Source organism: Macaca nemestrina, chromosome 15, assembly GCF_043159975.1.
Source record: "Macaca nemestrina isolate mMacNem1 chromosome 15, mMacNem.hap1, whole genome shotgun sequence".
Taxonomy (NCBI): Eukaryota; Metazoa; Chordata; class Mammalia; order Primates; family Cercopithecidae; genus Macaca; species Macaca nemestrina.
The window spans coordinates 111,161,496-111,189,471 of NC_092139.1; the positions used below are offsets into that span (position 1 = coordinate 111,161,496).

Genomic DNA, 27,976 nt, shown 5'->3' on the forward strand with positions numbered 1-27,976 from the left:
GAGTCTCCCATTCTGGGTTCACTGGGCCTTTATGGGCAGGTCCAAGGCTCATTCCGGCCCCTCGGTAACCCCTCAAGGGGACCACCGAAGAAGTGGAAACAGAGGTTGAGTGACTTGCCCAATGTCCCACTGCTCAGCAGCCTGAGATGGAATTTAATGGGAACCCCACTTCCTCTGACTTCAGAGTCCAGGCTGTCCTCCGTGGCAGACGCATGCCAGTGACCTGTGACAATGAAAGAGTGAGGCCATTTATCCAGGCCGCCCGGGCCTCAGGGACCTAGCACTTCCCCTCCCTCTGCCCGGCTTCTCATTCCCTAGGTCTGGGCATGGCTATTGTCACTGGTATGTGAGGTGAGGCCCCTTCAGATAGCCTTTTTTTTTTTTTTTTTTTTTTTTTTTTTTCTTGGAGATGGAGTATCACTCTGTTACCCAGGCTGGAGTGCAGTGGCCCGATCTCGGCTCAATGCAACCTCCACCTCCCGGGTTCAAGTGATTCTCCTACCTCACCCTCCCGAGTAGCTGGGATTACAGGCATGCGCCACCACACCTGGCTAAGTTTATATTTTTAGTAGAGACGGTGTTTCTCCATGTTGGTCAGGCTGGTCTCGAACTCCCGACCTCAGGTGATCCTCCCGCCTCGGCCTCCCAGAGTGCTGGGATTACAGGTGTGAGCCATCGTGCCCAGCACAGATAGACCTTTCTTGATCACCCAATTTAATCACCGCATCACCCTGCTCTGTCTTTTTCCAGGTACTGATTATTAGCTGAAAAGTGTCTTTTCTGTTTAATTCTTTGTTTACCTTATTGTCCCCCCTCCCACCCCGTCCCATAGTCCTTGAGGGCAGGAGCCTCTTTGTTTATCCATTGCCCTTCCTGGCACCCGGAACAGGGAGAAGATGTAGGGCCGTGGCTAATGGTTGTTGAATAACTCGTTCGTTCATTCATTCATTCATTCATTCATTCATTCCATCCATCCTCCCCCCTAGTTCCATTTGGGGGAGGCACCTGCAGCCCCATCAGGATGCATGACTTGCTTAAGGTCACTCCGCTCGACTGAGAGCCAGGCTGGGAGCCCAGGCGGTCTCCCTGGGGCGGGTCCCGGGGCACCACTGCGTCGCTCGCGTGCTGTGCTGTTTTGTGGACCAGGTGTAAACGCTTCCTAGCTCAAAGCTGTTTGTTTGGGAGATGCTGCGCCTCCTCCGTGGATCGGCTGCGCGGCGGAGAATGCTCGCCTCCTCGCACGGTGGCTAACGTGCTGCTGCGGCTCCATAAATATTAAATGGGCATTAAAAGAAGGCGCTGCGTTTCCAGTTTCCCGGATTTCTCTGAGCAGGGCCCGTTGCGAACCCCCTTTATGTGAAATGCAGCATTTCACCGCGGAGCGCCTCCGGGAGCCTTGCCGCCCGCCTTTCCCGGCTGAGTCCCTTTGGTGCAGAGCGGTTCTCCCTCGACTGCAGGCTATCTGCATGCTGGCGCCTGCTCCTCTGGTTCAAAGACGGGTGGGGGCCCCGGAACCCCTTTTCACAAGGGCTGTGCCAGCCTGGCAGCCTCCTTGCTGGGTATGCAAGGAGGGTAAGATGGAGACGGGGCAGTGACTCTTCAGTCTTCAGCTGTGCTCTCCTGACACCCAGCCTCTCCCAGGCCTCTGCTGGGCACCAGGCAGTCTCCAGACACTCTGTCCTTCTGTCCCCTTATGGTCTCTGCATTCATCCCTCCATCCATCCGTTTCTCCCTCCCTGCCTCCATCCATCCACTAATACTATTGATGAAGTATTTGTGATAGGCCATGGGGTGATCATGTTATAAAAATATTAGCTAACATTTATTGACCACTCACTGTGTGCTGGGCTCTGTGATCAGCAGCTTACATGTGTCACCTCACTGAATATTCATGACTCTACAAGATAGGGACTGTTTTTCTTTCCATTTTGTAGAAGAGGAAACAGAGCCTCTGGAGGTTCAGCCGCTTGCTCAGGGTCACAGAGCTGCTGGGGGCCGGAGCTGACACATGGGGTGCACAAATGGGGGGCCCAGCCCTGCCCTCAGGGGACATCCGGGCTCTTCCTGGCACCCTGAAAAGAAGGCCCCAGATCCAGGCTTCTCCAAGGAGACACCAGCATTGCTGAGAGGAAGGGTGTCAGCTTCAGCCAGCAGGAGAGGAGGGCAAAGCCGGAAGCCAGGCAGCTAGGTCTGGGGGCTCAGCCCTGCCACCTACTCTCTGTGCAACGAGACATCACTTCTGTGGGATGTACCCTTCATCATTTGTCAAACGTGAGACATGAGCATCAATATCTGTCTCTTAGTGGTGAGCATTGCAGAGGAAGACTCTCGAAAAGTGCTGGAATTGTGTGGCTCTGAATAAGAGCATGGCCCTTGTGAGCTGTAGGCCTCCAGGTGCAAGAGCCCACCGGGGCTGGCCTGTGTGGCTCAAATAGAGGCCAGACCAGTCATAGGGCCAGACCATGCGGGGTCTTATGGTCAAGGGATTTTATCAGAGAAGCCACCACAAGGATTTCAAGTAGGGATGTGATGTGGTCAGCTTGCATTTGAGAAATATTTGAGTTCTTCAGGGCCCGTCTGGCACCCCTAGCTCCTGGAACTGGCCCCTTAGTTCGCACTTGACACCCTGGTACCAAGGGTGCCCAGTACTCAGGCAGCACCCACTGACAGCAGCTCCTCAATATGCAGGGATCGAATTGAACAGAATAGTGACTTTGACCATCACAGCCGAGGTGAGCTGGGCCCCTGGGACCCACCAGGCTTTGTACTCAGGATTCCTGCTTACCTCTTCATTTAACCTGCACAGTCCCCGGGAGATGGCATTACTACTATCAAATCCATTGTCTTTTCTTTTTTTTTTTTTTTTGAAACAGAGTCTTACTCTGTCATCCAGGCTGGAGTGCAGTGGTGCTATCTTGGCTCACTGCAACCTCCGCCTTTTGGGTTCAAGCGATTTTCCTGCCTCAGTCTCCCAGGTAGCTGGGATTACAGGTGTGCACCACAGTGCCCGGCTAATTTTTGTATTTTTAGTGGAGAGGGGCGTTTCACCATGTTAGCCAGGCTGGTCTCAAACTCTTGACCTCAGATGATCCGCCCGCCTCAGCCTCCGGAAGTGCTGGGATTACAGGTGTGAGCCACTGCACCGGGCCTCAAATCCATCTTCTAGAAGAGGAAGCTGGTGGCTCAGAGAAGTTAGGAAGTTGACTTAAGGTCACACAGCAAGTCAGCCATGCTGGGGCTTGACCCCTGTCCAGATCTGGGCAGGCCTGGCTCAGAGTATGCAGAGTCCTGGAACTTGGCATCTGGTGCTCTGAGGCCTTTCCCGGGGTTTCTAGGTGCCGGGCAGCAGTTACAGACAAGAGGGGTGCAGTTCCCTGCTCCCCCACCTACAGTTCTGTTGCGTAGCACCCGCAGGGAGAGCCAATCACTTAGAAACAACCCACAGGACCAAACAATGGCACAAGTGTGTCCCCAGGAAAAGGGAGACGTTTCCCCCCTTGTCTTTGCAGGTGGAGAAGAGGGATATGTGTTGGGAATCAGGACATGTCTTTAGGGGTCGGTGGGAGAAGGAGGATATTGCTATTTATTTCAACTTCTAGGGAGATGATCAAGATTTAAAAACAATTAATAACCCATTTCTCCTTTGCACATAATTACAATGTTCTCCATTCTCTAATTTTTGTCATTTTCCTAATCTAATTTGTTTTCTGACCGTGTCGATTCTTCTTCCAAGCGCAAAGCAAACGGGATTTTTCTTCATTTAGCGTGTTTGCGATATGCCTATCCAGGAATAGTTTCAATGATGTTATTTTCTCCTTGGTTAAATACAGTGCAAAAGGAATCGTCGGAGGGTCTTAACGACCCAAACTGAAAACAACGACAAAAAGTCTTCAAGGCATTTCCCATTGACACAGTTTAGAAAATAATTATGAAAAGGAACGAGACAACTCGATGGTCTGAGTAACGAGGCATCGGCCGTAGTGCTGTGTGTTGGGGTAGGATGGGGTCTCACCCGTAGCCTGCATTTCCAAGTTTCTACAGAGTTCTACGCTGACCCCGAGGCGGGGTCGGTTGGAGGGATATTTCAGCCCAGTAAATATAAGTGCAAACTGCACTTCCCGGTGAAAAAGATTTGAAAAATATTGCATATTCTCAAGCTGCAATTCAAAGCTTGACGGGGTACCTCAGGGTTCCTGAGATCCTCATGAGAGAGAAGGTAGTGAGGCACCAGAGGAGGTTTTTGCAAAAGGTTCCTCCTCCCTCACCATCTCCGCCCCTACCTGCACCACCACCCCTGAGCCGGTGGGTATGTGACCATCTATGTCTGGGAAAACCCCTTCTCGGGGCACCACTAAAAGATATCTTTAGATGAAATTGATGTTGAGGGAAGAATTTTCGCCCGTGCTGTCTCCACCTGCTCGGGCTTGCAGGGGTGTGGGCGTGGGGCCGTGTGGGTGTGTTTGGGGGTCTGTGGGGGATGGGGGAGGGTTGTAGGAGAATCCTTCTTATTTCCCAATTCTGAAAAGTAAAACTTAACTCACCTGTTTACAAAATACCAGCCATTGTCTTACCCCAGCTCCCTGTCACCCTGTAGGCTCTGGAGGATTTTGTTGAAGGAAAAAAAAAAAAAAAAGCCTGAAGTATTTAAACACGTTGGGCCATGCATGCATCCGTCCACAGTGCTGTGGGTTGTGTTTTTTTTTTCTTTTTTTTCTTGTCCCCTCCCTCCCTTCCCTTTTCTTTTTACCAAAGTATATTCATCAAACTGCTGAGTTGGAAAGATTTGTAATGAGTTTTTGAGCTGTACGACTGTGTTTTTTTCCCTCTCCCCCCGCCCTCTCCCTCTTTCTAAATCTTCATCTGACATTAAATAAAGCAAATCCCAAACAGATTAACTGTCGCACGGTTCTGCTCCGTCTCCTCAGTCTGTTTCCAGGTCTGGCGGGGGGCCGGGCTGCGGTGGCGGCAGCGGTGGGAGATGCCGGGGCGGCCAGCGGAGGTCCATGTGGCGCTCTAGGTGGGATGCCGGCGTCCTGAAGGCGGAGGCCCTGGCCCTCCTCCCCTGTGGCCTGGGCATGGCATTCTCCCAGTCCCACGTGATGGCCGCTCGGCGGCACCAGCACAGCCGGCTCATCATCGAGGTGGACGAGTACAGCTCCAACCCCACCCAGGCCTTCACCTTCTACAACATCAACCAGGGCCGCTTCCAGCCACCGCATGTGCAGATGTAAGTGGGACCTGTGGGGTGGGGGTGGGGGTGGTGACAGCCCCCTGGGGTGGGTGCATGGTCTCGGGTGCCTCCTGGTTCTGGGTGCACCGTTAACAAGCATTGAATGTTTGTTGACTGCAGTAATTCTGGAATCCTAGGATCACTGGGGCTCTGAGTTGGGAGGGACCGGCAAGAAGTTGCAGATGGATGGCCTGTGGGCCGATTCTGGCCGCGGTCCTGTTTCACTTGGCCAGGAGCATGTTTTACAAATATTTAAAGATGAGGTGGACGCACAGAAAACTCCAGACTTCTGGCTTCACTTTATAAAACCCAAAGGCCTGGCAACCCCAGGTCCACATGTCCTCCTGGCAGCGTCTGGCGGGGGCCACATTCCAGATCCCTTTCTTGGCATTTGGGTGGTGACCCCTTGTCTGATTTACTCTCCTCATTGTACACACAGGGAGACCGAGGCCCAGAAAGGGGAAGGGGCTTGCCACAAGCCCCATGGCAGGTTAGGACCCAGTCTTGGGCTCTGTGTTTCCTCTCCCTGCCCTTCCTTTTGTCCAGACCCTGTGCTTCTCTTGTGAAAGCAGAGATGCTTTTCCAAAAGGACTGGGGGATTCTGTTGTCTACCCCTTGGGGCACTAGGGGTAGACAGTGCCAAGCAGTGCTCAAGCAGTGAGGCCCTGGGGAGCACACAGACTCAAGATCCCCATAGGCAGCAGGAGGGCTTGTCCTGATGCCTGTGTGCAGGGCCAGCCTTTCCCATCTGGATTTCCTGAGGTCCTGGAAAGCTGTGGGTGGCTGGGGGTGGCTCCAGAGATGGTCAAGCTCCTGACCCTGCTCTGGGTGGTTCCCTGAGTCCCTAGAACTCCCCTCCTCCTTTATACCTGCTGCTTCTCCCATGAGCCCTGCACGACAGAGTTTACCTGGTGAGGAACCAGGGGCCCAGGCCCATGAGGTGCCCCACCCTGCTGGCAGGTGCCAGAGCTGGACTCGAACCCAGGCTTCCTGAGTCCAGCCCGGGGCTCTCCATGCTGGGCCTCCCACATCCTCGGGCTGTGATGTGTGTGGATGTTCACGCTTCTGCCTGAGAGTGGAGGCTATTGTCCCCTCGGCTGTTGTACCTTCACCCGACTCTGGGTGCCCGCGCCCAAGCTGGGTCTGGATCAGGGATGACCCCTGCAGAGCAGGGAGGTAACAGCACAGGGAGGCGGGAGCTGTGACAGGGGCTGATCCAGTGCTGTAGGACCTACAGGAAGCCCTCCTGACTGCCCAGGGGTCTGGTGCCCCAACAAGGGTCTAGGCTCTGGGCCGCCTCTGGGGCTGTGATCACCATCTTGGGGCAGCGGTGCTTGTGGAGTCCCAGCCACTGTCCCTCGGACCACTTGGAGAAGGAATTAAGGGGGTTTCCAAACCCTGGCCTGGTGGGATGTGTGTGAGGTTGCAGCCTCCCGTCCCTGTGCGGCCTCCCTCAGGCCTGGCCTCTGTTGTGGGCAGAGGGGGGTACAGGGAAGGGCTCTGCAGGGCAGCAGGCTCCAGGCAGGGATTGCGGTCTTCTAGTGGCACTTGCCCAGGAAAATGCTTGTCTCCGTGTGGGGCCGCAGGACTGGTGTTGCCTGTGGCTGCCTACTTTATTTTTTGGTAGATTTCTATTTGGGCTGCTGCCTCTGGGTTTCTGTTTTTGGGACCAAATTGGCGGGTTTGGGCAGGAAGGAAGGCCTCGGGCCTTAGGTCTGTGGGACTTGAGGCCTGGGAGGGGCTGCAGGGACGGGGACCTTCCCTGGCCTGAGTTTTATCTTCTGTTGGTGAGGGTCATCCTCCAACTGGGTGGGTCAGAGGTGACTGAGCCTGAGGTCCCTGTAGGCCAGGCTGAACTCCTGCCTAGTGGGCAGGCAGAGAGCAGCAAGGCCTCCCAGGGCAGGTGGGGTTTGTGAGGGTGCCGGCACCACACACAGTGGGACCATGGACAGCTGTCAGTCACAGCGCCCCTTCCTGGGCCAGGCACACACTCAGGGAGCTCCTAGTCTGAGAACAGAGCCGGGGAAACAGGAAGACAGGGAGTGGGGGCTGAGGAGGCGCTTCCCAGTTTCAAGGGATCCAGGAAGGACCTCCTGGACCTCCTGGAGAACTAGATAATTTCTAGGTTGAGACCAGAGCAGGAGGAATAGACATAGCAAGTTGGAAGGGGGTGTGAGGAGGAAGTGGACCAGGCAGAAGCAGTGGCAGGGTCGGAGCCTGCAGGTGGCTAGAAGACGGGGGTCTCTAAGAACTGCAGGGAGGCCCAGCTGGGCAGGCAGTGGGAGTGGGGGATGAGCAGGAGACACCACAGGTCTCTGCAGGCTGGGCTGCGTCCTGAGGGAGGGTGGTGAATGACAGAATGAGAAGGGGTGATCTACTCCATTTAACTGAGCCACCCGGGGCCATTCATTCTTTTGTTGAGTCATTCATTTATTCACGCATTTGGGATGTCTGTGAGCTGCTGAGTTTCTCAGTGTTTAGGACCTTGGGCACTGAGCTTGCCTGCTTGGATGGGGGTCATGCTGCTTGGTGCCTCAGTTTCCCCAATCTGGAGCTGGCTACTCCAGGTGGAGGCACCACATGCTTCCCTGAAATTCCCCTTGCCGTGCCGCCCTCCTCAGTTGGCACATGTGCTCTGCACAGCTCGGAAAGCTGGTCCTCACCCCCCGTGGCGCTAGTCCACGCATTCTCAGTGGAGGAAACAGCACCTCCAAGGGGTAAAAACTGGTTCTTAGGGGGTGAAAAAAAATGCTGCACACAGTAATACTGGGGATGAAAGAGTTAAATCCTGGTAGAGAAGGCCCAGTGGGCAGCAAGCATTCAGCATTGGTAGCACATGCCAGGCCTGGTGAGAGGCTTGGGACCCAGCAGTGATCGAAGGCACCCCTGCCTGTGCTGAGCTTACATCCAGTGGATGGCAGGCAGTTAGCAGATGGTCATGAAAGCGTGTGATGCTGGTGATGGTAAGCGCTGTGGAGAAGGAACTTAGCTGGGGAGCTGGAGCAGGCCCCGTGAGGATTTACACCTGGCCTGCCCCACCCCATCCTGGACGGCTCTGCACCACCACCTCCGGCAGTGGGGAGAGTTCCCGGCTCCTGCTGGCTCTGGGGCTCCGAGGCAGCTGGGGTTTGGGTGGGGCCCTGGAGAGAGCGTGCTCTGAGCTCCAGCTTTGAAACACAACTTTGCACACAGCTGGGTAAAGCCAGGGTGGGCACAGAGATGGGGGGCTTCTGCCTCCCACTGCCCCTTCATTCAGCCTCCACACCCCAAGCTCGGAAGCATGCAGGCTGCTGGAGGTGGCTGAACGGATTTCCATGGCGAGTCGGCTGCTTCCTCCCAGGAGTGGTGGGGGGATGGCTGCCACCTTCTGACATGTGATTTGTCGCCACCCTGGGCTTTGTCTCCGGGGTGAGGGAGCGAGGGGGCCTTATTTAATAAATCCACAATTTATATTTAATAACAACAGTGACAGTCCAAACATGGCCTCTGATTGAGTCCTGTGATTTATGCCGTTGCCCCCAGAGACCCTGCTGGTGACGAGGCCGGCTCTGCTTGGGTAATGAATCTCTGGAGCTGGGCCTCTGGATTGTGAGCAAGGCTGAAGATTCCTTGCCCTGGCAACTGAGCAACCCTGTGGGGGTCTCAGGAGGCCCCTCTAGGCCCGGCCCTTCTGCCCTGGGTGGGCAGGCGGACCACTGACCTAGTGGTCAGTGGGAAGGCAAGAGTGAGTGTTGGGGGACAGGGTTAGCCTGGAGCTCTCATGTAGGTCCCCAGGACCATGGCATCAGGCACAGCAACCCCTCTCTGACCTTTACAAGGCGTTATGGCAGAGGCTTGAGTCATCGCTGAAAGACCCTTCGAGCCCCTCAGGCATGCACCGGGTCCTTGAAGCTATAGCGGAGTGGGATGGGAGGCCACAGCTGCATGCCAGGCCTGGAGCAGCCCCTTTGTGCCTGTTCCTGGCCTTTCCTGCTGTCCCAGGATGGTGTGGACCCCCTCTCTACAGATGAGGATGCTGAGGCTTTGGAAGGTGAGCGTGGGGAGCTGGGACTCCCACCCAGTGCCGTGTGGCTCCTTGGCCTGTCCACACACTGAGAGGCTCCTGGAGACGTGGAGCTCAGCCTGGAGTGCAGGGATGGGGGACAAGGAGCAAAGCAAGTGGGGAGGACTCACCCCGGCACCGCCTGGCTCCCAAGCCTCATTCTCCATCCGTGTCGTGCTGGGCAACAGATACAGTGGCTGCTTCCGGTTTCTTAAACATTCCAGTCTTCCTCCTGCCTCAGGTCTTTGCACATGCTGTTCCCTCTGATCCCAACTCTTTGCCCTATGAGCACTGACTCCTCCTTCAGATCTCACCCAGGTGTCACCACCTTAGGGAAGTCTTCCCTGCTCCAGCTCTAGGTGCTCACTGCTGGGCCTGGTGGCGCACGCTTAGTGGAACCTGATTCAGTCTGTGCTGATACATTCCTTTGCGGGAGGATTTCCCAAGCATCTCTCCCCTGCACGAGCATGGGGCTGCATGTCTGGTGCCTAGCACAGGGAACAGGAAGCAGGAAAGAGAAGAGAGTGAGAACGGGACAGGTGGCAAGACTCAGGAGGAGTGTCAGGGATCACGAAGGGCTTTCTGTGGGGGTGGGGGTGGCATAATCCCTGGGCGTGGAGGACCAGCTGCACTGTGGCCTCTGTGGAGTGGGCCACTTTAGGAAGAGGGACCAGTAAGAGCAGAGGCCAGGATGTGGGAAGGAAGGACAGGCGTGGGGACGCCAGAGGGTCCTGTGGCCAGGGTCCCCTTGGATCCATTGCTTTGTGGGAAGACCACTGGGCAAGGGGTCGGGGCAGTTGTTGTGTGATGCTGATCCAGCCAGTCATTGCTCCTCCCCAGGCCTCAGTTTCCCGATTTGTAAAATGAGAGGAAGGGGCTAAAGGTCCTTTCCTACTAAAACACCATGGCTGATGCCCAGTCACACGGCTGGACGAGTTGTTGGAAGCTGTCCCTGCCTGGACCTTCAGAGCACCCCATTTCTGCAGGAATAGGGTTACGAGAGGTAACAGCCTCTGCTTCTGATGCCTCTCTGGGCTTTTGGCACCAGGAACTGCACTTCCACAGAACCAGTGGCTTATGGGAGAGAAGGAACCGAGAGCAGGGTGCAGAGCGCACTGCAGGGGTATTGGCATCAGGGCTCCAGCTGTGAAGGTTGGTTAAGTTCTCACAACATGACAAAGAGGGAGTGGCTCGTCCCCACCCTATGGAGCAGGGCTGGAGGCTGGTGGGGTCCAGGGGCACAGCGAGGAGGAGGTCACTGAGCTGGGGTGCCAGCCTGGGGTCTGGTGTCGGAGGCTGTTCTCTCCTCTGTATTGTTCCTGCTGCCAGGAATCCCATGGGAAGATCGGTGTAGGCTGGGGAGAGCTGGAGATGGGTGTCAGGTCTCAGAGCCACCCCAGTAGGCAGCAGCTTTGGGGAAGTTGAGTTTGGCTCCAAGAAACAAGAAGCCTTTGCTTCCACGTCTTATCTCTGGTCCCTGCAGAATGTCACTGAGAAAGAACCATTTTGTACTTTTTTTTTTGGTCACAAAGTGTTGAGATTAGATACCCAGATTCCTGTTGTGAAGTCCTGGGTTCAAATTCCACTCTTTAACTTAGTAGCTGGGAGCTTGGGCATGGACTAACTTTTCATTGTCATTGCAAGTATCAGAAACACAACTGAAGTTGCCTTAAGGATGAAAAGGAGTCTGCTGGCCCATATTAAGAATTTCAAGTTTGGATCTGGCTTCAGGTATAGATGGATCTTCAAATGATGCCCCCTTGTTCACTGTCTCTTTGTCTCTCTCTTTCTCTACATATACACATTTTGTTGTTGTTGTTATTTTATTTATTTATTTATTTTTTTGATACAGTCTCACTCTGTTGCCCAGGCTGGAGTTCAGTGGTGCAATCTCAGCTCACTGTAACTTCCGCCTCCCAGGTTCAAGCAATTCTCCTGTCTCAGCCTCCCGAGTAGCTGGGACTACAGGTGCACACCACCACGCTCGGCTAATTTTTGTATTTTTAGTAGAGACAACGTTTCACCATGTTGGCCAGGCTGGTCTTGAACTCCTTTCCTCAAGTAATCTGCCCGCCTTGGCCTCCCAAAGTGCTGGGATTACAGGTGTGAGCCATTGTGCCTGGCCTCCTTCTCCATATTTTGACTCTTTTTGCTCTTTCCTTCATTTGCAAACATAGTCAGGGTTTCTGGATCTTCACACCGGTGGCCTCTGTGGGTGTCCTGACCACAGACGTATCCTTACACCAAGCAGGTGCCTGGCATTTAGAGGCATTCGGTAAGATTTGTCCATAGGTTGACTGAATGAAATGAAGTCCAGCCTGGTAATAGTCCAGTGTGGTGTGAGTTCTGGAGCCAAAAACCAGCTTCCAATTTCAGCTGCACCAGCTCCTGTAGCTAAGATCATGGACAAGTCAGCCTTTTCTGAGCCTCAGTTTGCTCACCTGTAAAATGGGACTACCCATAGTACCCTGTTTAGATGGTCATTATGAGGGTGAAGAGAGCGACTGCCTGTAACATGCCCAGCACATAATGAGCTCTTGATGCGTGGGGATCATTGGAATCATTATTGTTGTTGTTATTTCAAAGTCGAGCATTTGTTTCAATCCAAATAGCTGGGGGACTGTGCCGGGTAATGAGAGTCTATTTCTTTCTCTGGGGATGACTAGGTCTGCATCTTCGCTGTGCTCCAGAAGCCTCCCGTTGCAGGGAAGTAAGAGTGGAGTTAATTAAAGAGCTCTGGCTCCAGTAGCAGGCCCAGCCCAACCGGAGCCCTCAGAACCACACTGCTCTTGGCTGGCTGGTGGCGGGCGGGAGCTGAGGCCCACTCAGGGCTCCTCTGCTAGGAAGGGCGCCGGGGAGGGTAGACTGTCAGGGTCCCAGCAGCTCGGGGGTGGCATTATACTCCCTGTCTCTCCTTTCTTCATCTCTTTGTCTCTTTGACTTAGTCTTTGTCACCTTATAACATCTTCAAAACCTCAGAGACACACACAGAGAGAGACACACACACACACACACAAAGGGGGGAAAGAGAGAGAAAGGGAGAAGAGAGAGAAAGGGAGGAGATAGGAAGGGAGGAGAGAGAAAGGGAGGAGAGAGAAAGGGAGGAGAGAGAAAGGGAGGAGAGAGAAAGGGAGGAGAAAGAGAGAAAGGGAGGAGAGAGAGAAGGGGAAGAGAGAAAGATAAAGGGAGGAGAGAGAGACGAAGGAGAGAAAGGGAGGGGAGAGAGAAGGGGAAGAGAGAAAGATAAAGGGAGGAGAGAGAGACAAAGGAAGGAGAGAAAGGGAGGAGAGAGAGAGGGAGGAGAGAGAGAAAGGAGAGAAAGGGAGGAGAGAGAAAGGGAGGAGAGAGAGAAAGGGAGGAGAGAAAGGGAGGAGAGAAAGGGAGGAGAGAGAGAAAGTGAGGAGATAGAAAGGGAGGGGAGAGAGAGGGAGGGGAGAGAGAGGGAGGAGAGAGAAAGGGTGGAGAGAGAGAGAAAGGAAGGAGAGAGAAAGGGAGGAGAGAGAGAAAGGGAGGAGAGAGAGAAAGGGAGGAGAGAGAGAAAGGGAGGAGAGAAAGGGAGGAGAGAGAGAAAGTGAGGAGATAGAAAGGGAGGAGAGAGAGGGAGGGGAGAGAGAGGGAGGAGAGAGAAAGGGAGGAGAGAGGGAAACAGAGAAAAGGAGGAGGGAGGAGAGACAGAGAGGGAGAGAGAGAGAAAGAGAGAGAGAGAGAATATGAATGAATGAATTTGATTGGCTCACTTGAGTTTCTGTGCCAGGCCAGTAGCCCAGTAGCAATTGGCTGCCCTTGGTCTGCTCAGCTGTGTGTGGTGGGGGTTGGGGGGGGGCGGCGGCAGGGTGTGTAGGTCACATCAGCTGTGTGTCATGGGGAGTGGGGGTCACTGGGGGCCCCAGAGGACAGAGGAGTGGTGGGAATTCCTGGGAAGGAGATTTCGGCTTCCAGATCAGCTCAGACACTGCCCTGATGGAAGCTTCCAGGAGACTCCAGGCCAGGTTAGGGCCTTCTCTGGGCCCTGTCCCTTCTGCTGCCCTGTCAAAGGTGCTGGCTGTATTGTCATCGTCTGGCCAAGGCTGCTGCTGCCATCAGTCCCTGGGCTCGTCGTGAGTAGGGGTCAGCCTGGTTCATCCCTGTGGTCCTCCGCTGAGCTCAGGGCTGGCACACCGTAGTCATTCAGGATGTGTTGTATTCAATGAATGAGTGAATGAGTGAATGGAGGACACGAGGAAGAGCTCCTAGCACCTCCCTAGTTGGTCGTCATCGGATTCATTTCATTTTCCTCCCAGTCTGGCCCAGCTCTGACTTGCTGGGATTCTCCCTCGGCCTCACAACCCCCAGGAAGGGGCCCCGGGTGCGCGCTCCCGCCGCGGCATCATGGTGGGGAGAGGCTGGCTCCGCGCCTGCGGCTGCGGCTGCGGCGGATGGAGCGCGCTAGTGCGCCCTGCAAATTAGCATGCTGAACCCACGTCTCTCGTAAGGTGTTAATTAAATTTCTTCGAAGTATATTGTCTGAAAAAAAAAAAAGGATAATTAGAAAGATGTCTTTAAAAGTATTTATGTAACTGATATGGCACCGCTTTTGGTTTGCCGCATAATTAGATTTAAACACAACTCCTCGAGCGGCATACTCATTTGGAGAGAGCTGCTTGTTGAAATGTCATTGCGTTGTTTTTAAGAGTTTTGAGCCTGGTAAAACCATTCAACTGGGGAGGCAACGTGTAGTGGAGACAGCCCTGGATGGGGATCTGCGGTCTTAGCCCACGAGGAGCCGGGAGCCGGGGTCTTAGTCCACGTCCACATTTCTGCACTGGGGTGCCCAGGACCACTTGCTCAGCCTGGCTGGATCTTGGCATCCTCGTCTGTCAAACGAGAGGGCCACGATGGGCTCCTGAGGCACAAGAATCTACATTTATGCCGCTTTTTAAAATGTTATTTTTGCTTAGTGAAGTAGCTTCGTTTTACAGATGTGCAGACCGAGGCTGTGCAAAGCCTGGTCTTCTGACTCAGGATTGTTTTCTGACACAGCCCTGGAAGGCCCTCGGTCTATAAATGATCACACTGTCTTGCAGTTTTGAAAAATGGACACCTTGCCTTTAGGCTCTTTATTTCTCCTGAAACTCCCCCTCCCATGCGGCTCTCCTGCGATGGCCGACGTGCCCTGCACAGCCGGGCAGTCGTCCTCATCGCCCGCCCCGTAGGCTTTATTCCATGCAGTTTCAGTGGGGGCCATAGTGCCCCCAGGGGGTAAAATCTGGTGCTTGGGGAGTCAAAAAAACGTCTTGCTCTTCTGTCTAAAGCGGATGTGGACAGGAGGTACCTAAACACACGTAGGGCATCTCAGTGGTGCTGAAGCTTCATGGGAGGGAGGTGAGTAGGGGAAATAAAAGACATCTTCAAGTCTCCTCTGGGGGTGATCATGAACAAAAGGTTGGTAGCTGTGCAGCACCTCAGCTCGGAGGGCAGATGCTCGCTGTACCCGCTTCCCACTCCCTTTAACCCTCACTACAGCCCCCACAACCTGACGTTTCCATGTTACAGACAGGGAAACTGAGGCTCGGGGGCCAAACATGCTTTGCCTGGCTAAAGATGAGGGAAGTCAGGATTCAGGCTGCAGTGGGAAGGTTGGGTGTCTAGTCCCTGGTCTGGTGGATATGAACAGGATTGACGGGGCTGTGAACTGTGGTGGAGGAGGCTGCAGACGCACCACCCGCAGGCTCATGGCTCCATGGCCTCCTGACCCGCAGTCTCATCTCTCCCCACAGGGTGGACCCGGTGCCTCATGATGCCCCCAAGCCTCCGGGCTACACCCGCTTTGTCTGCGTCTCTGACACCCACTCCAGGACGGACCCCATCCAGATGCCGTACGGCGACGTGCTGATCCACGCTGGGGACTTCACCGAGCTGGGGCTCCCGAGCGAGGTGAAGAAGTTCAACGAGTGGCTGGGTAGGTCCCTCCTGCCCCAGGTGGGCGGCTGTGCTGAGCAGGAAGGGGGCTCCCGCCGTCTTCCGAGGTTGCCTCCCTGCCTTTCCCTCCTGCTCTGCCTGGCCCGCTCCTTGGCCTGTTCCTGCCTGGTCATCCTCCCTGACCTCTCAGACCAGGTGCCCCTTTCTCCCATCCACCTTGGACCTCCCCTCCTCCAGCATCTGTCTTGGTTGTGACTTTCCATTTGTTTCTGGGAATTGTTTTTTGGCCTGGAAGACCCCCTCCAAAAGGGACTTTGCTTATGTCTTTGTCCATTTGAGTGTCCAGGCCCCGGTGCCTGGCAAAGGTAGGGCCTCAATAAATAATTGATGAATGAGGCCGGGTGCAGTGACTTATGCCTGTAATCCCAGCATTTTGGAAGGCCAAGGCTGGTGGATCACCTGAGATCAGGAGTTCGAGACCAGCCTGGCCAACATGGTGAAACCTCATCTCCACTAAAAGTACAAAAATTAGCCGGGTGTGGTGGCGGGCATCTGTAATCCCAGCTACATGGGAGGCTGAGGCAGGAGAATCACTTGAACCTAGGAGGCGGAGGTTGCAGTGAGCTGAGATCACTCCACTGTACTCCAGCCTGGACAACAGAGCGAGACTCTGTCTCAAAAAGAAAAGAAATTGATGAATGAATGAATGAATGGCTGAGTGGGTGAATGAATGAATGAATGGCATGGAGAATGGTGGTGCCAGGGTAGGTGCTCAGCTGGTTCGTCCTAGCTCTGCCACCCACTGCCATGGAGATGGTTTCTCCAGGGACCAGATGTGGGCAGCTGCTGGTCTCGGCAGCAGAGCCCTTTCCCACACACTGCACCATGGCGGATGATGATGTATAAGCACATCCCCTGGGTTTTGTCTTTGTGCTTTTTTTCCAAAATAAGAAAAAAAACCTGGGGGACCCCCTGGGAAAACTCGCTTGCCTTGGAATCCAGAGAAACCTCACAGTGAGGCGTCTCTGTCCCCACCCGGGGAAGACAGATGGACGGCCCCTGTGCAGCCCAGCACCCAGGCCTGCTGCCGTGGAGGCGTGGGTGCAGGGCCGCTCACCTTTCTGCGCAGCCCCACGTAGCTGCCAGACGGTCCCTTCCGCCTCCTCAGGGGCGTCCCGCTGTGCAGTTGGCTGAGACTGCGCGAGCAGAGGGCCAGGAGCGAGGCAGGGCAGCCGCGGCGAGCCAGGGGCCTGACTCTGCCAGGCGAGACAAATATTTACAAGCAAGGCCTTCCCTTCTGTTTGGCAGGCAGAGGCCTTTAAATATTGATTTTTCAAACGGGAAATTCTAATCAAAGGCTCTGTTTGGGCTGCAGGAAGTGCAGGCCGGGGGAGAGGGCTCCTGCAGGCCTGCCCTGGGATTCTCACCTTGTCCACACTGGTTCCAGGTCTGGGCTGCCCCTCAGGAGGGGCCCCTTCCCCGAGGGAGGCTGCTTGTCCCATCTGCTGTGGGTTTCAAAAGACAGGAGGTTGCACTTGGTGGAGTCAAGAGGCCGTTTCCAAGGCAGAGAGGCTGGAGTCGCTGTGGGCCAAGCCCCCACTGTGTGCCAGGCACAGGGTGGCAGTCTCTTATCACCTCTGCCTTGTTGAATTTGGGAACGGCTATTTGAGGTGGCTACCATTTGCGTCCCTATTCGACAGAGGAGAATGGAGGTTCTGAAGGGTGAGGACTGTCTGTCACACACAGCCTGGCCTTCCAGGTGCACCCCATCATGGGTGGAAAGTGTGAACTCATAACTTGTAAAGGGGTCTTCCTTTTACAAAAGGTTCTTTCCCTCGGGCCTCGCCCCTTTGCTGCCTGGAAGTGTTTGCAGATGTCAGGACGGTCACTCAGGGAGGAATGGGCTTCAGACTGAGGAAGGAGGAGCGTTTGCATGCGAGTGACGGCATGAATAGCAGTCCATTTGCAGCTGGTATTTTGGGCACTCACCCACTGCAGAAAGCAAGACCCCTTGGTTGGCCGGTGCTTCAGGTCCCCAGAGTTTGGTGATTATGGCTGAGAGAGGGACTGTGTGCCTATGTGGTGCATTTGGACAGGGGCATTTTTCTATAAAGCTCAAGTTTACTGAACATTTAGTATGTGCTGGGTGCTGTTCTATACCCTTCGCATGTATTAGTAACTCGTTCAATCTTCCTGACAATGAGGCAGGAACCATTATCCTTCCCATTTTACAGAGGAGAAAACCAAGGCCCAGAGAAGTGAAGTCACTCACCCAAAGTCACACAGCTTGTAAATGGCAGAACTGGGCAGTTGGACCCCAGTGCTGAACTCTTGGTATAGCTCTGTGTTGCCTCTCCTTCTTGAGGTGAAGCCTCCCTAATGGAAGTAAGGGTATGGACGATGCTGTTTGGAGTCTGGATCTGCTTTCTGCTTGGGTGACCGCAGCAGCCACGTGGCCCCTCTGGGCCTGATTTTGAATGGGGGCGGTCAGGCTCTCCTGCCTCGCATCCCTCCAAAGGTTGTTTTGAGGCTGTGTTGGAATGGAGGAAAGAATCACTTTGTAAACTGTAAAGTGCTGTGTACCCGTTATGATTGCCCCCATGAACTGGCGTCTCCAGATCTGGGCTCCCCTGGGTAGGGGTGGGGTGTTAGGAGGAAGACATTGGACCTGAACCTTGAGGTGGAGTTGGCAGGGAAGGCGGTGGAACAACACGTGTGTTACAGCGTGTGGAGTTCCCGAGAGATATGCACGTGTGGTCTCAGCTAGCAACAGCCCTCCCAACAACAGACACAGAGAAAAAGAGACTGGAAGGAAACATTCCGTCATCCTATTGCTGAGCCTCACTGAGAGCCCACGAGGTGCCAGGTGTGTCACAAGCCCTGGGGTAACAGTAGGCCAAGGGCACGCAGGGCCCCACTCAGCCTGATGAGGGGGGACTATGGCTCCATATATATGAGGGCGGCATGGGAGCCATTCATTAGAGAGAGCTACGGGGTCTGTCAGGGACCCACCTGGGGGCGTGTGGTGGTGGCCATTCAGCTGGGTGGGCACGGAAGGCTTCCCTGAGGAGGGGATGTTGGGCCAGGCCTGAGGGTGAGAATGAGGCAGCCTCATGCAGCTCTGGGCAGGACCCGTTCCAGGCAGAGGACGTGGAGGCTGCAGGGGGCCCTGAGGTGGGAGCAGAGAGCACTGGGAGCATTGAGAAGTGGGAGAGGCAGGGCAACGGGGCAGGCACTGGTCCACACAGGCCTCCTGGGTCAGGGACAGGAGTGAGGGGCTGATCCTAAGGGCAGGGGGAGCTTTGGGAAGGTTTAGGCCATGATGGATTGTAGAACCAGAGTGTGCCCGGAGAGGGCTAAAGCTCCAGAATGTTCCAGAATCGATGTCTGGGTGGTGGGGTCATGGGGTTTTACCTTCTCCTTTAGGGTTGTCCGTCTCTCTCTCTCTGTCTGATTTTCTGTGGGGGAGGGGTGTGTTTTTCTGGTAATTTCAAACAAAGGCAACGCTCCTGGGCGACTGGTGCCAAGTGTGTCCCAGGAGGGGGTGGGACAGCGCTGGGCCTTGGGTCAATCCTGGCGTCATCCAGCCACTCCAGGGTCTCCATGAGCCCCTTCCCCAGCCAACAGGGTGGGAGACCTTTGCACACCCACTTCATCACCTTGCCCCCCTCGCCCACCCGCTGGCTCAGCCCCTTCTCCTGGATGAGAAAGTTAGATTTGAAATTCACAACCTGCTCCTTCCCTGTTCAATGATCTCATGGAAAGCATTTAAAATCATATTCTGAGAGCCGCCTCCAGACAAACAGGAGGAGATTTAAAAAATTAATAAAGACCCACCATGTAAGACAAGACAAGGCACCTAACCGGGCTCTGTGTGGCTAAATTGCTGCGGACTCTAACTTGCTGTGAGGTGCGTTGCTCTCGGCTCGGCTGTGACTGGTGTCCTTGTGTTGCCTGTTTGCAGGCTTCTGTCTGGGTCTGAGTTGGTTGGAGGGGGCCGGGTTGGGATGAAAAAGTCCCTCTGAACAGTCCCTCTTTCCCCTTGGCCGTTAATATCCCAAATGTATTCATGAATTAGAAGCGGCAGCTTGATTTGTAAATGTCAAGTAAGCAGCTAAAAAATTGATAAGGACAGGTTCTCCAGCTATAAAGAGTGAACGCAGAAGGAAAACTTGCTGAAAATGGCAAAGAATGTGCAGGTGGCTCCTTGCTCCTCACCAGCCTCAGGGAGCTCACAGCTGGACGGATCAGTCCGCGGTGCCAGTGCAGGAAGGTGGGGCGGCTGGAGGCCAGGCAGCTGTCTTCACCCCTGTTTCCTCCTCTTCTTTGCTGTGTGATCTCAGTCCAGTCTCTCAACCTCTCTGTGCCTCACCTGTAGAACGGGGAGAATTGTTTTCCTGCCGTAGGGCTGTGGGGGAAGGTTGATGAATAATGTTCCCATGCAGCGCTTCGCCCAGTCCGGGCACCACGGGAGCCCTGTCATTGTGAAATGGCTCTCATGGTGAACAACTTGCCGTTCCCTCATCCTTGCCCCACACAAAACAGACTCCTTGACTTCAACACCAGCAGCACCTTTTCCCTGCAGCCACACCGGGCGGCTGGACTCCTCACTCATAGAACAAGCTCCCCTCCCTGGTCCTGGGCCCGTGCTCCACTCACCCCTCCAGAGCTGCCCGTTGTGAAGCCTCCCCAACCCCGCTGGGCAGAGCTGTTCCCTCCTCCTCTGTACGCCCAGAGCTCCCGGTCTGGGCTCTGGCAGTGGCTCTCACGTTGTGGCAGGGGGAGTGTCTCCCACCTTCACCAGCAGCCCCTGGAGGGGAGGGTCAAGGCTTCAGGCCCAGCGCCAGCCAGGGGAGCCCTGGACAGAGAGGAGTGTGCAGCCATGAGAGGCATGCTGACCCCGCAGACACAGCCCTGTCTGTGAGCTGGCCATGGTGACCCCTGCAGGGCAGGGCGTGCCTGAATGCCGCCGGGTGGGCCACCAGTAAATGGGGGCTTCAAGGAGGGCAGTGCTGTGACACAGACCAGTGTGAGCCATCGCTGTTGCCATACAGGACTTGGGAAGCGATCTGGGAAGACTCAGGGAGCACAGGTTGAGTTGGGGTCTCAAGGACGAGGCTAGAAGCTGGGGCCACAGGGGCTCTGGACCTGATGAAATGTGCTTGCATGCAGGTCCCGTGGAGGCCAGGGTGCTGAGGGCAGGAGGGGAGGCTGAGCACCCAGAAGCACCCTCCTCCCGGGATGCTCTGCAGAGGCGGCCACTGACCCCAGGGCCCTGGCACTGCCCACATCTTTCCCAAGGCAAGAATGCCAGGTCTCAATTCTGCTGCTGTCTCTGAGTGACAGCCCTGCCTGCAAGAACTGTCAGTTCCTGAGCTGGGATTTGCAAGATGCCAGAAAGTTCCCTCTCTGTGACTGGCAGGTACCAGGCTGGCCTCCCCACCCCCAGCCACAGGAAGCCTGCAGCCTCCACAGCCCTCACTGCACCCCTAGCCCCCACAGCCTGGGGACCCTGCGCCACCCTCGGGAGTGACTGCCAGAGGCCACAGATGGCTTTGCACTGGTCAGCCTCTCCTCCCCTCAGCTCTGCGGTGCCTGATGCTGGACGAAGGTTCCTCTAGCGTGGGTTCTGCCACAGCTTCCATGTGGCCTCCCTCTCCAGGGCCCTTTCCAATCTCCTCCTTTTGTTCCTCATTCCCCTCCTGCCTGCCAAAGGGGGCTCCTCCTAGGGTCCATCCTTAGGCCTCTCAACCACCTTCTTTCCAAATGTTAACCATTCAGACTCCCCAGTTCTCACTCCACCCAGACCTGCAGAATGCCTCCATCTCTCTTGTCCAGCCACTGCATTGTCTAGTCTTCTTACAAAACACCTCCTCCTGGGTGTCTGCCAGGGTTTTAGACCAGTTCTATCCCAAACTGAACTCCCAAACCTCTGACCCATCCCCTTAGGCTATGTAGTAAGATGAAGCACTTCACTGTGGTGTTTGGTACCCTCCCAGCCAGGGCTCCTGTGTCCCCTCTCCTTTCCCTTGGAGGCTGACGTCTGCAGTCATCTGTTGTGATTCTGACACTGCTATCGTCTGTCCTGCCCACTGTCCCCTCTGCCCACTGTGTCATCTGCTGAGCTGCTGTGGGTGCTCTGTGTGCCAGCCTGCTGGCCCCCTTCCTCCTGCAGCTTCTATCAGCCTCTCCAGGGCTGAGACCATGCCCTGGTCAGCACAGGTCCTCAGAGCCCAGCCCAGCCTGGCACTGAGGTGCCCAGGGGTGTTTGTTGAAAAAGTGTGGTCTGTAAAGCACATGAAGGGCCCGTTAATTAAGTAGCACTACCCTTAGCAGACTCAGGCAGGGGAGGAAGATGAGGCCTGGTAATGGAGTGTTTAGAAGTTATAATTAACTTTGTACTGGCGCCGAGCATAACACGATATATGAGACAATATAAAAGGGGTCCAAGGATTTAGTGAAATAGAACTAGGTCTTTTGCAAGTAAACCCTTAATTAAAATCCGTGAGGGAGGAAGGGAGAGAAAGGGAAATGGAGAATTCACGTCAAGACCGTTTCTTTGGTTCTTGCCTCATTTGCCACTGCGTGGAAGGCCTGAGGCTGCAGGGGGTTTGCGTGGAAATGAGCCACACACAATCGTTTTGCCTCTTTGTGATTTAATCCCAGGCCGCCGGCCCGGCGGAATGGGCACCTTCTGTGTTCAAGGCTCCAAGTGGAGGTCGGGGGCTTCGGAAAGGAGCAGATGGGACCTCACCCTCCCGTTGCAGGAGCAGGAGGCAGCTCACAGGCACAGGAATTAGGATCATGTGTGGGAAACAAGTACTTTCTGGTGCAAGCTGGTGGTTGACACCCCTCCACGTCCCCCTCAAAATTTGTCTGTTCCTTCCAGTCTACTCTCTGGCCTCCTCTCTTCTTCTTGGAGGGGGGACCGACCTTGGATGCGGATGGGGGAGGTCCCCAGCTCAGAGTTCATGGCTCTCTGTCCCCTGCAGCTTGTGTGAGTCCCTGCTCTTGTCTCATTTCTTTATTTTTTCCCTGCCTTCTTCCCACCTCCCCACCCAATGAACAGCATGCACAAGCTCCCTCCTCTCCCGTGCTCCTTCCTGCCGGGGTGCACCTCGCTCTTCCGCCCTTTCCTGACTTGAGCACTGCAAGATCCTGCCGCGTGGCCGCCCCTTCTGACTGCTGCAGAGTGTGCTGGGCGGGCACCCCCCATCCTAGCTCAGGACCTGGAGCTGGTACCTGGGCGCCTGCCCCTGTGCGGGGCTGCTCCTGCCTCCGGGAGGTGGAGCCGTCCTGCTCTATGCGTGGAGGGTGCAGTCGGGTGGGACTGGAGTCTTCCTGGGAATGGGGTGCCAAGGGCCATCAGGCCTCATGCTGGCTCTGTCGGGACTTGCAGCCTCTCCCCCGGGCAGGGCACCAAGCACTGGAGGTCAGGGGTGTGGGGCCACTTCTGGCTCTGTCCTCCTCAGGCAGCTGGCCTCTCTTCTCCCTCATGGAGTGTCCACCTCAATCAGATGAGACCGTTTGTGCACCCTGTGTGAACTTAGCCCCTCCTGGCACTTAGGGCCCTGCCAGTTCACGTACCTGCCAGCGTCAGAGCCCCCAGCGTGGGTTAGTGGAGCTCCTGCCTCTCCCACGGGGCTGTGACTGCTGGGGGCCAGGGCAGGGGTCTACACGCATCTCAGTCAACACAGTGTGAGGGGCTCCTGTGTTCACTGCTTTGGTGCCGGAGATTCAGTGATGGACGGCACAGAAGTGCCCCTGCCAGCGTGGCTTGAGGGTGAATGAAGTCATAGGTGGTACACAGCAAGCGGGGTGAAGAGAATTGATCAATGCGCGGGGTAGGCTGGTGGTGACTGGGGTGGGAAACTCCTTGACATCAGATGGTTGGGGAAGATCCCCCTGGGAGAGTCGTGCACTGAGAAGGACCCAGCTGTGAATTCGTGCTGCACGATGGAGGCCTGTGGGCCTGATCCTGGTGATCCTGGGCCGCTGACCAGCTGGGGCAAGGGCATGAATTTTATTCTAGAGGCCACTGGGGGTCTTAGACAGGGGAGGACAAGGTCTGATTTGAGGTTCTGAAAGACCCTTCTGGGTGGAGCCTGACTGTGGCAGGCAGGAGGGGACACCAGGGCACCAGGGGAGGTTGGCGCAGGTGTCAGTGAGAGGCCAGGGTAGCTCAGACTGGACCTGGAGGCGGCCCAGGAAGAGTGCAGTACGGGCTTGGCTCTGGTTTGGAAGTGAAATCAACAGGATTTGCTGGTGGGGTATGGAGTTAGGGGTGAGGGAGATGGCTGACCTGGTATCCTTAGGGCCTGGTAGCCTAGCATGAGGTGGGCATTTAACAAATAGTTGTTAAAGGAATGAGAAAAGAAAAGACAAATTTTGTGATGTGGTCACTTTGATAAAAAACATCCAACCAACTTTTTTTTTTTTTTTTAAAGAGCTAACAAGAATTATCTCTGAAATTGTACAGCAGACTTAAAATGGATTCTGGTACAACGGCCTGATTCAGACATTTCCAGACACACATTGTTATTCTCTCAGACTTGAGATTGAATATTTTAAAAATAATTTTACTTTTAAACTCTAGAGTCTCTTGTCACCTCCGGCACTCTCTGGTGGGAAACTGGTTGGTGTCCAGGGATTTTGGTGGCGTAGTCACATGGCCAGCGTGATTGATAAACAGAGTGACCACCTGGGGAGACAGATCAATGCTCAGATGAAAAATGGATGGCTTGTGCAGCAGAGGTTTGGTCTTCATTTAAAAAATTAATTTTCTATATTCTTCATCAAAAAAACTCCTCACAAGCCACGCTGTGTGTTAGAGGCTAAAAGGGAGAAAATTAACTTCTAAGAAAGATGAAAAATCTAGAATTCTAAGTTGTAGTCAAGTGATTTTGGCCAGCCATAATTACAGTATTTTCATGTTAATGTATAAACTCTTGAAAGGTGTGCTTAAGTGATAATTATCTATTTACAACAAAATGGCTTTGGAAATAAAATGAGACCCATTGGTGTGTGTGTGTGTGTGTGTGTGTATCAAACATGTTATGCAGTGGTGTTTTTTTCTTTCTTTCTTTTTTTTTTTGAGATGGAGTCTCACCCTGTCACCCAGGCTAAAGTGCAATGGCGCGATCTCAGCTCACTGTAACCTCCCCTTCCCAGGTTCAAGCAATTCTCCTGCTTCAGCCTCCTGAGTAACTGGCATTACAGGTGCCAGCCACCACGCCTGACTAATTTTTGTATTTTTTGTGGAGACAGGGTTTCACCATATTGGCCACACTGGTCTCGAACTCCTGACCTCAGGTGGTCCACCTGCCTTGCCCTACCAAAGTGCTGGGATTATAGGCATGAGCCACTGTGCCTGGCCCTTTCTTTATTTTTTTTGAAGACCATCATCCTAAGTATCTCTGCCTTAAAATTAAAAACTTAAAAAATATATAAGCAGGGTAGAGAGATTCATTTCTCGGAAAGGGCTGGGCTCTCTGAAAGTTCTTGTGTGGCTTTGTTTTGTGTAATTTGTTATTCGTTTAGATTTTTTGTTTGCTTGTTTATATCTCATTTTGTGTCAAAGAGTTGGAGATAGCTTATAAAAATGACAAAAATAGTAAATTGGGTAGAATATTGATGATAAATTAAAAGCCAGGGTTGAAAAAAAGTTAGGGTAGCTCAGACAGAGGGCCTAGAATTCCAGCACCCAGTGCTATGGGGGCTCTAAGTGGGAAACTAGGGTCTGAGCTTCCTGGGGGCCAAAGTGAAGAAGGTAATTTGACTAATGGCCCTAATTATTGGGATATGTGCCAGCTCCTCTGATTGGTCCTCTGTAGCATATTTGGCATCCATCTCATTCCACTGGGAGTAGCTTGAAGGCCTATTCCTGTGTCCTCCTTATTTCTGTGTGGAAAGACCTTGGTAAAGGCTTTTGTATTTGGATAATAACAACAAATATTTATTTAGTTTCTTGGTATATAAAGCATGCCCATTTCTGTCATTCATTTTGTGCTTTCTATCCCCCCCACCTCTGCTTTCTTTTGGATTGATTGAAGTTTCTTTTTTTCGCCTCTACTGGTTTGGAAATTCTATATTCTTTTTTGATTTGTTTAGTAGTTACTCATAAAATTTTAATGTGTGTATCAGACTTAACACAGCCTAAAATTAATCAACATCTCCATTCCTCCCTGAGGAACTCGGGGATGCTCCTACCCTGCCCCCTCTTGCTGCCATCTTATCTATATCTTGGCTGTCTGGTGTTTACTTTTTTTTCTTTTTTTTTTTTGCTGACGGGACCTCACTCTGTTGCCCAGTGTAGTGTGGTGGCACAATCATTGCTCACTGAAGCCTCGACCTCCTGGGCTCAAGCAAGCCTCCCGTCTTAGTTCCCCACCTCACCCTGAGTAGCTGGGATTACAGGCATGCACCTCCATGCCTGGCTAATTTTCATATTTTTTTTTAGAGATGGGGTTTTACCATTTTGCCCAGGCTGGTCTTGAACTCCTAGGCTCAGGCGATCTGCCTACCTCGCCCTCTCAAATTGCTGGGACTACAGGCATGAGCCACTGTGCCTAGCCTGGTGTTTACATTTTTTTTTTTTTGACACGAGGTCCCAGGCTGGAGTGCAGTGGTGTGATCATGGTTCACTGCAGCCTCAACCTCCTGGGATCAGGCGATTCTCCCACCGTAGCCCCCCTAGTAGCTGGGACTACAGGCATGCACCACGACACCCAGCTGATTTTCTATTTTTTATAGAGGTGGGGTTTTGGCATGTTGCCCAGGCTGGTCTCAAACTCCTGGGATCAAGCGATCTGCATGCCTTGGCCTCCCAAAGTGCTGGGATTACAGGCATGAGCCACTGCACCCAGCCTGGTGCTTACTTTTAATGCATTTTAAACTCTGCCTCAAACTAGTCATCATTATTAGTATTTGTTTTCCAGGTTGCACTTGATTATTTACTCAACAGATGTTTCCAAGCACTTTTTCTGCACTGGGCATGATTCTAGGCACTGGGGATGCAGCAGTGAACGAAACTAGTTCCTGCCTTTGTGAGTCAGGGGAGAAGACAGGCTGTGGATAAACAGCTGTCATGTGATGTGGGCTGTTCAGGCTGAGGGGACATGAAGGGATGGGGAAGGGCGGGACTCTCTGCTGAGGTGATGTTTGCATGAAGACCTGAATGGAGGCACCCAGCCGTGCCCATGTCTGGGCAGAGGCAGCAGCTCTGAGTTGGGGGTGTTGATGGCACATGGCAGGATGCGGCTGGAGCTCCACGGAGAGTCTGAGCGAGTCAGTGGAAGCAGTTGAGTCCCAATGGGGGATGGGACCCAGTAGGGAAGCTCCGGGGGCTTCACACAGGAGGTGGCAAGTGAGGCAGCCTGGGCATTTGGGCAGTGCTTGGACACATGAAGTACGGGCACAGGCCTTCCAGCTCAAGCGGTGAGGCTAACCAAGGGCTCAAGGCTGAAGCTGCTACTTGCCTTTGGTTTGCAATCATTCATTCACTTAACAAACATTTGTGGCGCCCCTGTTTGTTCTACACCCTGTGCCAGACGCCAGAGATACCGTGGGCAGCAAATCAGGCAAGATTTCCACTTGAGAGCCACACGAACAAGAAAATGCCATGATACGATGGAGACAGGACAGGGAGAAGTGGTAGCCTGGGACCAAGTTGGACCATCTAGGCTTAACTTGAAGCTCACCTGCTTCCCAGGTGTGAGACGGAGGGCAGGTGACTTTCCTGTGCAATGGAGGGTGGCGGTGCCTTCCTCCCCCCAGCTGATGGTTCTGCGGATGAGAGATGATGTGTGCCAAGCGTGCGATCTGGGGCTGTGCCAGGTTCCCTCGTGTGAGTCTTCTTCTTCCTGTGCCGCTTCTCTTCAGCTCATTCAAGGCTGTGGACCCTTTGGGGAGAAATTGCTGGCTGGTTGATCAGAAGTTGGTGGAAGCAAGATTTTCTTACTGACATGCTTCTTCTCTCTTTTCACAAACATGGAGAGAGGTGTTTGGATATGAAACAAGCCTGTAGATTTTTTTAAAATGTCATTTTCATACAGGATTTTATTCCAGAACAGGAATAATGAACAAGCCAGAAAATCCTGGCCAGCACAGAATTAAAATATTCTGTCCCTGTGTGCACATAAACTTCTGAAATGTCTGGAAGTTTCCACTATTTCCCTGTCTATACAACCTGCTCCTGCCTGCCTCCTGCACCTGCACTCAGTGTAAACGTTGTCAGAAACCATGGGACTGGTTCCGTTTGGAGAATATGATCGCCACTTAGAGAGAGTGGAAACCAGCAGGTGCTGTTATTGTTCATATAGAGGGGCGTCTCCCCTCCTGGTTTCTCGTTTATCTTTACAACTGGCCCATCTCACACTTCAGTGCTCAAGAGCAGATTATGCAGGTCTCAGGAGGGCATGACATTCTGCATTTCTAATGAGCTCCCAGGGGATGCCCCTTCTCTGTTCTCCCGAGAACTCTTGGGGAGCACGCTTTGATTTTTTTCTTTTTTTTTTTTTTTGAGACAAGGTCTCACTCTGTTGCCCAGGCCGGAGTGCAGTGGTACAATCTCGACTCACTACAACCTCTGTCTCCCGGGTTCAAGCAATTCTCCTGCCTCAGCCTCACAAGTAGCTGGGATTATAGGCACCTGCCACCACGCCTGGCAATTTTTGTATTTTTAGTAGAGACAGGGTTTCACCATATTGGTCAGGCTGGTCTTGAACTCTTGAACTCAAGTAATCCACCTGCCTTGGCCTCCCAAAGTGCTGGGATTACAGTCATAAGCCACTGCGCCCGTCCTGGGG

The 27,976-nt window shown here is 53.8% G+C and overlaps 1 protein-coding gene across 2 annotated transcripts in view; it reads left to right on the forward strand.

The window, feature by feature from the left end:
* Nucleotides 1-27,976, forward strand: part of LOC105464320 (metallophosphoesterase domain containing 1) — a 96,291-nt gene that overhangs the window by 8,295 nt on the left and 60,020 nt on the right. For both annotated transcript variants that reach the window (XM_011712108.2, XM_011712107.3), the window contains exons 2-3: nt 4,926-5,227; nt 15,029-15,210. In XM_011712108.2, the coding sequence (XP_011710410.2) occupies nt 5,004-5,227; nt 15,029-15,210 (406 nt within the window). In that variant the 5' untranslated portion in view covers nt 4,926-5,003. The remainder of the gene's footprint in view (nt 1-4,925; nt 5,228-15,028; nt 15,211-27,976) is intronic.